Source organism: Homalodisca vitripennis, chromosome 2, assembly GCF_021130785.1.
Source record: "Homalodisca vitripennis isolate AUS2020 chromosome 2, UT_GWSS_2.1, whole genome shotgun sequence".
NCBI lineage: Eukaryota > Metazoa > Arthropoda > Insecta > Hemiptera > Cicadellidae > Homalodisca > Homalodisca vitripennis.
In genome coordinates this window covers 139,602,717-139,616,721 of record NC_060208.1, presented here as the reverse complement: position 1 = coordinate 139,616,721, position 14,005 = coordinate 139,602,717, and the positions used below count along the sequence as shown (strand labels likewise).

General features: G+C 39.0%; 1 protein-coding gene across 2 annotated transcripts in view; it reads right to left on the bottom strand.

Annotated features, from left to right (window-relative positions):
- LOC124354821 (structural maintenance of chromosomes protein 5) overlaps nt 1-14,005 on the bottom strand; it is a 98,600-nt gene that overhangs the window by 33,258 nt on the left and 51,337 nt on the right. For both annotated transcript variants that reach the window (XM_046805562.1, XM_046805564.1), the window contains exon 8: nt 12,647-12,839. In XM_046805562.1, coding sequence (XP_046661518.1) covers nt 12,647-12,839 — 193 coding nt within the window. The remainder of the gene's footprint in view (nt 1-12,646; nt 12,840-14,005) is intronic.

Sequence of the window (14,005 nt, the reverse complement as noted above, 5' to 3'; positions counted from 1 at the left end):
AATATCCCTATTGTTTTTTTTTTTTTTTTTTTTTTTTCTTTTTTTTTTTTTGTTTTTTTTTTCCTCTGGGGCGGCCTACTGCCATGCACTTAAGCCTCAAGGGCCTTTTTGCGCACCCCGGAAACACCATGAGGACTTCCAGTCTACAACCTCAGCAGTTCAACAAACCGCCGAAAACAACCTATCAAGTCCTCCTGGGAAAACTCGCCACCCCTGTTCAAGCTACCAAAGATGGCATACCGCTCTCTTGCTAATTGCTGGCAATCAAAGAGCAGGTGCTCAGCAGTCTCCTCCTGCTCATTACACCTTCCACAAGCGGATCCTCCTGAAGGATGCCAACTCTGTGTAGATGCTTCTTTCAGGTGACCAAGCCCCGTAATGAGACCAATGACCTTAGAAGACATTGATCTGTTTAATGAGAGAAGGTCTGAGGCCACCTTGGAGGAAGGTGACCTGTAATACCATTCTACTCACTCTCAAACCCGGATGCAACCTCCACCTTCTACCATGCTCCGCGCGAATCCATTTCGAGACAACCCTAGAGGATTCACACCTTGGAACACCGCAGAATGGTTGAGGGCCCGTCATAATTTGTTGCTGAGCCCTGGTTTGGCCAGGCATCAGCTCTTTCGTTCCCAAGAATCCCCTCATGACCATGAACCCAACAGACGGTTACATTGTTGATTCTGGCAAGGGAGGAAACGGTCCCCTGATAGCAATCCCAAACCAGTTTGGATTTGATTGCACAGGAATCCAGCGCCTTCAGTTGCTGCCTGACTGTCCTGTGAAAATGTTAATCGTCTTGCCCCTATATCGCAGACGAAGATTCCTCACGAGCACATTCCATAATGGCTGCGACCTCCGCTTGAAAGACTGTCGGATACGGACCCATAGGAACCACCAGCTCCCTACATGGTCTCACTCACTCCCAGAATTCCAGCGCCCGTGCCGCTTTTTGTTTTAGAACCGTCTGTGTACCATTCGAGCTCCGCTGGTGGAAGAGGTTGCTTCTCCTCTGACCAATCATCCCTTGAGGGCAAAATTATCCTAAAGGGTTTGTCAAAGGAAAACTTTTGTGGCATCTGATCAGAGATCATGTGCAAAACATCCTCCTGTATCAGAGTGCCAATTCTGCAGTGCCCACCTCTGCAGCCCGACCAGAATCCCGTCTGCTGAAGACAGTAGGCACTCTTCCTGGCCATAGCTCGAATGACAATGTCCAGGGGGGCGAGATTAAGACAACAGTCCAGAGCCGCGCCTGGCGCACTAGGAAAGGCCCCCGTGATAGCAAGGCTGGCCATCCTTTGGATACCTGCCAGACGTGCTACCACAGTCTTGGTCTCCGTTTTTTGGCCACCATACGACAGCTCCGTACATTAGTGCAGGTCTGACAACGGAAACATAAAAGCCAGTACAAGAGCCTCGGCTTCAGTCCCCAGGGCCCACCTATCACACGTCTGCATTGCATTAGAGACCACTATACCCCCTGGCAATGACCCTTTTCTAGATGAGGTCCCCAGTTTAGAACCCTATCTAAGGATCACGCCCAGGTACTTGACCTCAGGCTTCAGCTCAACGGGTAAGCCTTTAAATAGAAAGGGACCAATGCCCTCCATCTGTCGCCTCCTGGTAAAGGCAACCACGGCAGCCTTGGTGGGGTTGACGGTGAGGCCAACCTTATCACACCAGTTTCCCACCATGTTCAGAGCAGCATTGGTCAGTTCCGTGATTGTTGTGTTGAACTTGCCACTCACAAGAATCACAATATCATCTGCGTACCCTTGTGCAAAGACACCGCTGCTATTCAAAGAAATTCAGCAGGTCGTCCACAACCAGGTTCCACAGAAGAGGAGAGAGGACGCCGCCCTGCGGACAGCTCCTCGTAGCCTTCGCACTAACACTTGCTCCCATGAGGGTTGAAACAACAACCCTGTCCGTGAGCAAGGCCTTCCTATTGTTTGTAGGTGGCCTGTATACATTAATCTAAATTCAACAGCTATGTTATGGATAGAATTGTTGACCAATCACATAATTAGATTAAGTTTCCAACAACGGTTGTATAAATGAATAAGATTTCACACCAAAGGAATTTTCGTTTTCCAATAGTAATCGGTGTTCTCGATTGAACTAATATCAAAATGCTAAAGCCAGAATTGCACAGTGACATCTGCAGAAAAAATTATGCCAGTATCAATGTGAAAGCCACATGTGATGCTTCTGAAAATTCACAAGTATTAGTGCAGAGAGGTCTGGGAATGTCCATGATGTGAAGAAATCATGTGAGAGAAGTTATATTACAGCATGCTTAAAAGGGGATTCAGACTACACGATATCACTTTGGTTAATTATACCTTTCAAGGCTCCCAGGACCCAAGAAAAAGACGGTTCAATATGCTTCACAGTAGATAGGTTTAATAGAAAGATAATTTCAAACAATCAACAATAGACAATAGACAATTTTCTTTATTTCACATATTCATAGAGAACAGTACAATGTGTCAATACATGAGATAGTTAAAGAATGTTGAGAGATACAGGATTTAAAAATTCTTGAATAGAGTAGAAAGGTCGCTCCTGGAGCCAGACTGTGAGATGTTTCTTGTGGTGGCGCTGTTTTTTCTCTGAGGTGGACTGGTAGTTGATTGTAGAGCAAGGCTCCCTTATAGGAAGGCTTGCTTGTAAAGAGTGTTTCAAATCAAATCAAATCCATCTTTATTCACATATACATTGAGTACAGTGTTGCGTCATAACAATAATAATGAGAGTAGTTTCAGTTCTATAGACTCCTCCAGTCCTGAAACTCCTGTATGGTGTATATCGATCGATCGGCTCTAAGAGCCAGTCTGAGAGTGCTTTCTTGAACTGTTCATCCTGTAGTTTCTGTAGGTCTTTTGGTAGCCGGTTAAAGAAGGCAGCACCTCGATAAGAAGGCTTCTTTTCATACAAGCTGAGTCGATGTGCCTGTAGTTGAAAGTTGTGTCTGTTTCGGGTGTTGTAGTTATGTTGATCCACCAATCTGGCTTGGTCTGATCTTAACGCATATATTATAACTTCACGTATGTATAGTGAGGTTATTGTCAAAATCTTGAAAATCTTTAAAAAGCTTCCCTGCAGGAGTCTTGTGGTTTTAGTCCTTTTTAATGTTCGTATTGCTCTTTTTTGTATTACTAACACCCTTTGCAGATTTGTTGCGCTTGTGCCTCCCCATACTACGAGCCCATATCTTAGGTGGTGCTTCAAACAACGAGTAATAGGCAGTCAGCGCTGTTTCTTTTGTCACTTAATCTGCACTAGTCTTTCGCACATAGCATATAGCCCGCAGTTTAGTTTTTGACATAGATGGTCCACATGTAAGGTCCAGGAAAGGGTGTTATCCAATATGATGCCTAAGTACTTATTTGATGACACAGTTTTCTAGTTTCTGGTAGTCCACAATAATTATTTGAAACTGTTGTGAATCTGAGTTGATTAGTTTTTTGTCTCATTAAGCACTAGGTCATTTTTGTAGCAGTACTGTTTTGCCATATTGAAAGCAATATAACTGCTTACTTCAAGGTCTTCCATTTTTTTGTTGGCGATAATTAGGGCAGTGTCATCAGCAAACATCACTGCTTCACAATATTCCTCTAGGTATTTTGGGAAGTCATTAGTTAGAAGTATGTAAAGCACTGGTCCAAGTACAGATCCCTGAGGAACACCTCTGCACATTGATAAAGCTTCAGATTTTACTCTCTGTATTTTGTTGTTTACCTTACAGGTGAGCTCTACTAGTTGTTTCCTGTCACTCAGGTAGCTTTTAAACCATTTTGCTTCTTTTCCTGTTATACCAAGGATATTAAGTTTTTCTAAAATAAGTTTATGATCAATGCAGTCGAATGCTTTACTGAAATCAAGCAGTATGCTGGTTGCTATTTGGCCATGTTCCAGTTTATTAATAATGCTTTCAACAAGTTGTGCTACCGCTGTTGTTGTTGACCTGTTCTTTATGAATCCATGTTGTCTAGTAGTCAGAAGGTCATGCTGTTGGAGATGCTGTTTAAGTCCTGCCAAGTACCACTCGTTCTAAGATTTTTGAGAAATTTGATGTCAGTGATATGGGCCGGTAGTTGACTGCTTCAGTAGTTTTTGCCGCTTTTATGCTTAGGGTAGACCTTGGCCACTTTTAGACAGCTTGGGAAGATGCCTTCATTTAGGGATTTGTTGATTAGTGTTGTGAGGGGTGCTATAATTTGGTTTTTACAGAATTTAATGACTATAGAAGTTACTTCATCTTCTCCAGCTGAAGTTTTTGGTTTCATTGTATTAATAATGTTTCTTACTTCTTCTTCAGTGGCGTTAGAGAACTGCAGTTTTTTTGTCAAATGGGTGCTGCGTGTCAGATTCCACAGTGTTTCCATGTTGGTTCTTATTATGATAAAGTGTTTTCTCTGCTATTGTGGAAAAAAACTTATTTAGAGAGTTGGCAATACTGTCAGGTGTACTGTATATCTCTCCTACACTTATGCTATCTGGGAGGGAGGTGGTCACTTTGTCTTTTCTCTCAGAGTTAATTACTTTCCATAGAGCTTTAGGCTTATTGTCAGCTTTATTTACAAGTTCCGAATTGTTTTCCTTTCTTAGCTCCTTTAGCTTTAGGTTCATATGCCCTTTTTCTGATCGCAGTTTCTCTTTTGTCTTCAGGATTGCCTGTAATTATTTCTTTATTAAGTGCTTCAAGGTATATTCTTTTAAGTGTATCACAGTCAGAGTTCCATATGCGTTTATGGTGTTTCTTCGTTTCTTTATTGTTTTCAATGGGCATGCTGTGTCAATGGCAAATTTCATCACAGCACTGAATGCATTAAAAGCTGATTCTGTGTCTGCTGTCCCCATAACTTGTACCCAATCTTGAGCAGCAAGTATATTTCTTAGTTTTGTTCATTGTACTCTGACTGAAAACCCTCCTTGTACTCTGTGATTGATCATTCTGTGTTTCCATCTGGACAATACTCACCTGTGCTGTATGGTCTGATAGCCCTGTTTTAATAACTCTATGTGATATTTCATCCTCACATAGATTAGTACAAATAAAGTCTATAGATGTCTGACTGTGGTATGTAGTCCGTGGTAGGGGGTAGTTTTAATCTTTTTAAATTGTAACCCCTCCAAAGCCTCTTTTTAAATAGATACTGTCACTACTGTTTGTCAAATTGTCTACATTTACATCTCCCATAATTACAATTGGGTTACTTGGATTGTGAATTTTATTTAATTCTTCTATCATAATCTCAGCTGAATTTTCCAGTGTGCTGTTTGGAGGTCTGTAAATACCCATAATGTGTAGGTTGCATTCTTTAAGATTAATTTTAATTAATACAGACTCACACAGCAGCTCAGAGCTAGGGTCCCGAGATGGATGTAAACACTAACATGGCTGCTAAGTCTGTAGCTAGAAAAGATAGCAACCCCACCTTTTCTATGCTGGGATCTTGTAAATCCCCCAATAAGTTTATATTCTGGTATTCTTGTGTTTGTTCAATTTCTCACTGTTTAGTCCATGTTCTGTTAAGATTAGGATATCCGGGTTCGTATTGTAAAAGAAAATGTGATAGTCTTTCAATCTTATTTTTGAGTCCGTCTATATTTTTGATGTGCTATTTTTATTTTGCCATGTTTTTTTGCAATTTAGATTTTATTACGACTCTCTTGTTTTACTTCATTTTTCCTTCCTTCCTCTGTCTCAATTCTAAAAAAGAACTTCTGGCTGATATTTCCCCTGTGATATCCTTAATAACTGAGTCATTTTCAGGTATTGGTTCATTGTGCGATTGTCTGTCAGGTAGTTGTAGCTCATTGTTAAATCCTAACAAAAAATGGTTTATAGTAGTCAATGTATTTTGTGTAGAAGTTTTCTATTGTTTCGTCTGGTAGTCTTATTCTTGCCATCATAGGAGGTCCAAAGTGTTGATGTTGTGCAGTTCTGCGACTGCTACGGTTTTAGCCCATCTGAGTCCAGGCACGCAGCAGCACGTATTTGCCGAGTCTCATTCTTGTGTTTAGCAGTAGAGTTGGATTCACAGAGAGCGTTGTATTTAACATTTAGCAGTGAGGCGCTGTAAATTTTAGCATTTTTATTTTTATTTCTCTTCTCAGTTTGCTGTGGTTTTTTATTAGATATCTTAGGTTTTTTCTGTTGCGATTGTGGGTTGTTAGGTTTACTCAGTTGTTCTGAGTTTATATTTTGTGGAACATTGTAAACATTGATTTGTATATTCAGCCAGTTTTCCAGTAATATTTTCTACATTATTCAGCCTAATTTTTACTTGTTCAAGTTCTGTTATTATTGAGGTCCCTGGATTATGTAATATAAATTGTGCAGAGTCAGTTTGTGTATCTATATCTTTGGTATTGTTACAGTATTTGTTGCTTGTTTGATGGTGAGGCGGCAGAGCAAAATCTGAAGCATGGCGTGTATTTTGGTTGTGTATGTCTCTTTGTCGGGTTTGATTGGTGAGAACAGCATGCATGATTGCCTCTTGCATGTAGAGTGCTGGGACCGTCAGGATCTTGAGTTCCTCGAAGGCATCACGACAGCTTTCGAGGTAGTTTAGGCCTGCTAGACATCTTATTGCCCTCTTTTGAAGTTTTAGGATTCTTTGCAGGTTGGTAGCAGATGTTCCGCCCCAGGTCACAATTCCGTACCTGAGATGAGATTCAAATAGTGCGTAATAGGCTATCTTTGCAGTTTCCAGATTGCTTGTGTGTTTTACCCTTCTTATTACATAAGTGCTTGAAGAGAGTTTTTTACAAAGTAATTCTATGTGTGCTTTCCATGTGAGCTTTGAATCCATTGTAATACCCAGGTATTTGACTGTATCCTGAGCTGCAGTTCCAGGGATTGGTAGAGGTAATTCTTTATTTTTTGTGGTGAAAATTAGCTGTATTGTTTTTTTCTCATTAAGGGCAAGGTCATTTCTTAGGCAATATTGTTTTGTGTAACTAAACGCAGTGTCAGTATTTCTTTTCACGGTTTGAATGGATTTATTTGCTATGGTGAGGACTGTGTCATCTGCATACATTGTTGATTCACAGTATTCCTTTAGGTAGTCTGGAAGATCGTTTGTTAGGAGGAGAAACGGTACTGGCCCTAGTACTGACCCTTGTGGTACTCCTCTAGCAATGCTTGTCATGTCCGAATAGAATTTTTTTCGCTTGTTTTGTTCTTTATGCTCAATTTCAACTATTTGCTTTCTGTCACTTAGGTAACTATGGAATCATTCTCCCGTCTTCCCATTTATCCCTAGGGACTTCATTTTGTTAAGGAGTTAGTCATGGTTAAGGCAGTCGAATGCCTTACTGAAGTCAAGAAACAGGCTAGTGACTGCATGTCCGTTGTCGAGTTGGTCAATGATGTACTCCGTTAACTGTATTAGAGCAGTAGTTGTCCCTTTAGGAATCCATGTTGCTGGTTGGTCATTAGATTGTTTTGTTCTAGGTAGGATAATAGTCTATCTAAGACAATTTTCTCGTAGATTTTTGAAAAGGTTGATATCAGGGAGATCAGTCTGTAGTTCATTAAGTCATTCGTTGATCCACTTTTATGTTTCGGGTAGACCTTGGCTATTTTTAGCATAGTGGGGAATATTCCTTGTTGAAGCGATTTATTTATTAGAGCAGTCAAGGGTTTAGTGAGTTCATGTTTGCATGTTTTGGTGAGTTTAGCCGAGATCTTGTCTATACCCGAGAATGTTTTGGGTTTTAGGGAGTTTATGGCTTTTATAACGTCAGTCTCTGTTGCTGGTCGTAGATATAGCTTGCTATTTGTCATGTTGGGTGGATTGTAGATATTAAGTAGCCCATCGTTTAGGTTGTCTGGTTTTAGCGTCCTTTCTGCGACTGTGGCAAAGAAGGAGTTGAAGGTGTTTGCTACTTTTTTGGGATCTTGCAGTACTTCCCCGTCCGTGATAATTTGCCATTTACTGAGATTTGGCCTGTTGTTTTTTCTTTCGTTGTTTATTATTTGCCACAGTGCTTTTGATTTATTGTCGGCCTGAGAGATGTGGTCTGATGTTTGTTGTTTTTTTAGCGTCTTGAGCTTCATGTCATATTCCTTTTTTCTCCGTGCTGATTCAGCTTTGTCTTCAGGTTTTCCAGTACAAAGTTCCTTGTTTAAGGCTTCTATATATGAATTTTTTAAGGTGGTGCATTCATTGTCCCAGCAAGTTGTTTTCTTTCGGCGAGTGATTGCTACACTTTTGACTGGGCAGCTGCTGTTTAGGACGGTTTGTATGATGAGGTGAAAATTTGTATATGCTTGATTTGCATCTTCCGTATTGTATATGCTATTCCACTCGTGTGTTTTGGGCGTATCTTTTATGAGAGTCATGGTTTTCTTGTTAAAAATGCGTTTTCTCTCAGTTACAGTTCTGCTATATTTTCCTGCTCTCAGATGTAGTGTGGCCAGTTGGGATGAATGGTCCGAAAGGCCAGAGAGAACGACTGAAGCTTGAATGGCTTGGGGGTCGATATTCGTGCATATCCAGTCAATAGAGGTCTCTGTGTCTTTAGTGAGCCTGGTGGGGGGCAGGCTAAGTCTTTTGAGGTCAAATGATGTTAAAAATTCGTTAAGCTTCATGTTGTTACTGTCGTTTGCTCGGTTCCCCAGATTGTCAACATTTATATCCCCGACAATGGCCATTGGTTTGGTTGTTTGCATGGCGCTTTCCAGCTGGTCCGTTAGAATGTCAATTGATTGCTCAATGTTTGATGTCGGGGGCCTATAAGTGCCAAGTACTTGGATTACTTCTTTGTTGATTTTTATCTTGAACAAAGCTGTTTCACACACTAGCTCTGACTCTTCATTATTAGTTCTTATTAGTTTGATGGTCTTTTCTAATTCGTTCTTTACATATCCTGCGACCCCTCCTTTCTTATGTAACTTCCTGCAGAAGCCTCCTATCAGAGTATAGCCATCAATCCGTGTATTTTCTAAGTTGTCTTGTGTGAGCCCGTGTTCTGTTAGTATTAAAAGGTCAGGTCTGTGATTGGCGCGGAAATGTGAGTCTGTTTGTTTTACCAGCGAGCCAATTTATGTTTTGGTGGGCAATTTTTATTATATTTTGCTGAGATGGCTTGCTTTTTTTATTAGGTTTGAGTTCAGAAAAATTCTGAACCTTTTCCTCTTCCGCTGAGTCATCTCTAAAAAATGTTGAGTTTCTGGAGAAATTTGTCTAGGGAGTGGTGATTTCATGGGTTGGTCAGATTGTGAGACCAGTTCCAGATTGTCATTGAGTTGTCCAGTCAAGGTTGGGGGGACTTCCCCAGCAGTGTTTTGGTTCAGTTTTTTAGGCAGGGTTTGGCTGGCTCCCTCAGTAGTGTTTTGGTCCAGTTTTTTAGACAGGGTTTGGCTGGCTCCCTCAGTAGTGTTTTGGTTCAGTTTTTTAGACAGGGTTTGGCTGGCTCCCTCAGTACAGTTAAAGTTAGTCATGCTCAAGCTATGTCCAGTGGTTAAAATATTACCCTTTTTACTATACTTGTCAAGATGTTTGGTGAGGAACTCCTCGTATGTTTCCCCCTCACTAAGTGCAGTACATGGAGGAGACATTTTTCCCATGCCCTGAGTTTTCATTACAAGTGAGTGAGTGAGATTGTCGTTCACAGGAGTTGGGGATGGTTCTGGGAGGTGGCTATTCTGTTTAGAAGGTTGGATGAGTGACTGCTGTTTTCCAGTATGGGGTGGCACAGTTCGCTTGCTTTTTACAACTTGTAAGGACACGCTGAAATGATTTTTTCCCTTGTGTTGTCTTCTTATCTTGCTTCTGTCCAGGTTGAAAACATTCGATTGAGTAGGGGACTTTAATAATTGTGTTGACTTTGATTGGGGACTTTGATTATTAGCACATATTGTAGAGCTTCCTTGGAAGTCCTTTGAGCATTGTTCTAGCTTTTTTTTCAAAATGTCAAGTTCGGATTCCATGTGATCTTGTCTCATTTTTAACTCGATAAGCTCATGTGTGGGGGGTAAGTACTGTTTCACTGGCACTAGTTTTTTCAGCAAGCTGTTTAGTCTGAGTAATTGCATCACAAGTAGAAACTTTACAGACTGACTCCTTTTGTGTTTCTAATGTAGATTCAAGTACTAAAATAAAATTTTCCAATTTAGCAAATTTTTCATGTTGATCATTAATTAGGTGAGTTTGTTCACTGTCACTATCTTCATACAGTTTTTTGAACTCTAATGTCATATTTTTTCTCTGTTCAGTTGAGCTTGCAGGTCTTCTACTTGTTGTTGGAGTTCTTCCATTCTGTTCCTAAACCTCTCTGCCTTTGCCTCCAGTTCTTCTATAACCTCCTCTCCACTTGATAACAACCCTTCAATTCTTAGGACCTTTTCTTGTAAAAAACTGAGTTCTTCTTTTAGTTTGGCATTTTCCTGTACCAATACATTACCAGCTTCAGCTGCAAGGTTTAAGGATGTTTCTAGGTTCATATCGTCAATGTTCTCAATGTTCTGAATTTTGTCCTCAATTGTGTCCTTGTTATTGTTTAGTGGTGAATTAAGTTGAGATTGTAATTGAGATGGGCTGTCAATTTTCAGAGCATACTGATTAGTCAGGCTGTTTTATTGGGGCTTTTAAATGTATTAATACAGTTACTGCAGGACCAGTTGTCAACTTCTGCTTTAGTCAATATTTTTAGGGTTTTATCAGAGATATTGGCACATGCAGCATGATGCCACATTCTACAAGGTCCTGTGCAGCATATGGCAGAATATTTGACTCCAATGCTGGATACTCCACAGGGGTTTTTGGACAGGTGTTTGTTTTTAGACATTTTTTTTTACACAATAAGCAGTTTTATTAAAATACTGGTAGGCTAGATACGGTTGTCAAATTATAAAGATGTATAAAAGTATTCAGTTGATTATCAACTGAGTGTACAGTATAGCCAGCTGTGCTGTGCTAGATGGTGTAGTGACTGATCAGCACTTGACTAGGTCTGTGATGAGGTGCACAGTCTGCAGGTTTGAGGTCATCAATCCTCATATGAGACACATGCCAGGTCTGCTTCACAGCTGCGGGATGGATATGAGTTGGCGGCCGGTGTAGTGACGTGAAATCTATCTTTCTTGTGTGTTGGCGATATGAGTGACGTCACTTGATAATTGAGTTCTGTCCAATTTAGAAGTAATAAATAACTCATTGAGTGCTGTAGATGGAGCTTATATTGATGTATTAAATATTGGTTTTATGTTTTTAATGTAATTTAACTCATTGAGTGTTAATTTTGCTTGGACGTGTTTCAAAAGATTATTATTAAGGAATTTATTCCTCAAAAGTTAGCATGATTATCTTAAAAATTTATATCAGTTCTAATGTGCAATTCTTTGTCACGATTCTTGGATTTCTTTTCTTGTCTTCCAGGTATGTAAGAAGTTATTATGTATGATTATAATAGACTTACAGTTGATATGTTGTAGTTCTTGTAAAGTTAAGTAAGTATTTTGTTGAGTTTACCACTTAAACTTCACTATAATATGGAGCACTTTCACACCAGATGATGGGTGTCCGCCATTTTGTTGTGGATCGAAGGAAAGATCATCTAAGGATTTTATGAGAAATCTATCGAAATTAGTAATAAGTTGTGCAATCCTACATAACATGAGAAAACACCTGAATGATGTCCTTGATTTTGAATCAGAGTTGGACAATGAGGAAGGACAAAGGACTTGTACGAGATGAGAATGCCAGCTCAACTAAAAAAGGGGAAATAAAAATGTTATGATGCAAATCTTAACACGTCCAAGCCCATATGAAACATGTAAAAAAGTAGAGGAAATCAGATTCAGATAATAGTAATAGAAACATGCGAGGGACTGACAGGAATCAGATGAAACTCAAGTTGTAAACATTAAAAAATAATCAATACTTTGAAGACTGTTTTTCTGAAATTTTGTGTTCATTGATTTAGTGTTCTTAGACATCTAAATAAATATTTAATATAGCGATAATTATGATTTCTTAATTATTAAATAGTAAAAAATTCAGTAACATAAGAGTACTCCTATAGTACATGACACCACCATTGCATCAGAGGGATTGAACGTGTTAAACAATTAATACATTCAAACGTTCACAACATAAGGAAAACTAAAACTAAAAAAACTAAGGAAGGTCCCAACTAAGACATTTTAAAATTAGTCCAATTGTGAATGACTACCATCTTGAAATGTTTATTAATTAAGGCTGCCTAAGAAACTCATCCAAGCTATGTACACATACTGCCTCAGTGCCAACTTTATTTTGGATATATTAAAAACTGTGGCAGTTATAGTGTTCACAATATCGCATTATATTCCATAAGCCCGTATTATATATATATATATATATATATATATATATTATATATTTTTGATTATGGTGAATTTGAGTTCTGGCAGTTATGATCGGAGAAAAAATCTCCTCGAAATCCCAAAATGAGGGTTTTTAATAGGCAGATTTCTATGAAATCTACCTAAAACAGGAATTACCCATTGGGTAAGGTAAGAGGGATTCAGTCATGACAACAAAAGTGGCAAATAGTACTTGGACCTTGGTATAATTATTTAATGAAACAACCATTCAAGTAAACAATATATGAAGCCAGCTCATCCAAAGTTCACACTGACCTTTTCTGAGATCTATAACAGACTCCAGCCTGTGAATTTCTTCCTCCAAAGAACTTATCCTCTGGGTCCTCTTCATCTCTGTGTCCAGCTTTCTCTGAAGTTCATTTCTAACGCTATGAATCTGGTCATCAGTGTTTGACACACCATCAAACTTCCTTCTCATAGCTGATGAGTTTTCTCCGCCAATTTTGATCTACAAAGGTATACTATATTTCAAGAAATATCAACTTATTCTATTCAACTTATTCTACTACTTATTATAGTATATAACTCATCTTTTAAATTTAAATTAATACAAGGTAGCACTATGTCACACTTTGTGTCACGTGATAGGCTCGCTGAGGTTCATAGCAAAATTTCAAGTTTATTGCTCATTTAATGAAACTATATGTGATTGTACTCAATTTGATTACAAATTTATTGTGATTTTCTCATTATGATTACGATTACCCATAAGACGTAAGAATTTTTGCTAACATTCAGCCAAATCCAATGGAGTGACATGTACCTTAATCAAACTCAATATTGCTAATATACAAATAAAGCTTCATGCAAAATTTCGAGTCTATAGGTCAGTTCCTTTTCGAGATCTCGTGTGTACAACAGACAGATGTAACATTTTTACTGTATTTGTACTGATAACTTAGTAGTGTGTTCCAAATAAGCCCAATTTCTTACTACATCTTGACTAAACAGAGTAATAGCTAGACGAGTTGACTGTCCCCAAAAGTATACAGTGGACACAAATGAGATATACTGATAATTTTTAGTGTATACCACCCATATAAGCCTAATTTCTTATACCATCTTCACAACATAGAGTAATAACTGAAACAATTTACAAACATAATTAATGATTAACAGCTTTTTTGGTCCTCCATACTGAGTGGTCTTGACTACTCTTAATAGTCAGCACACCCTAAGGTGGTTTAAACCAGTATAAACCACGTTATTTTCACACCATGTCAGCTATCAGAAAAAAGCTGTATCACTGTCATGATTATTCAGCATTTCACAAATCACAGGGAAAAAACACAAAACTTCCCATATTATCCTTTTTTGGTTTTTAACCTACATTGAATATGGTAATACAGTTAAGACAACCAGAATAAAATAATACAATATTAGATATTATTAAGTTTAAATTATTGTTACAAGAATGTGGAAGAATGTTCCAGATTAACTGCGGTACAGGAAAATGTGACCAAACCATCGAGACACCTCACAATAACAAAAGGGATAATAGGTGGAATTGGAAAGAGAGTGCTCAGTAGGTTGGGTCAGTTTCCGAGACACCTCACAATAACAAAAGGGATAATGGGTGAATAGTGCCATTGCAAAGAGAGGGCTCAGTGGGTT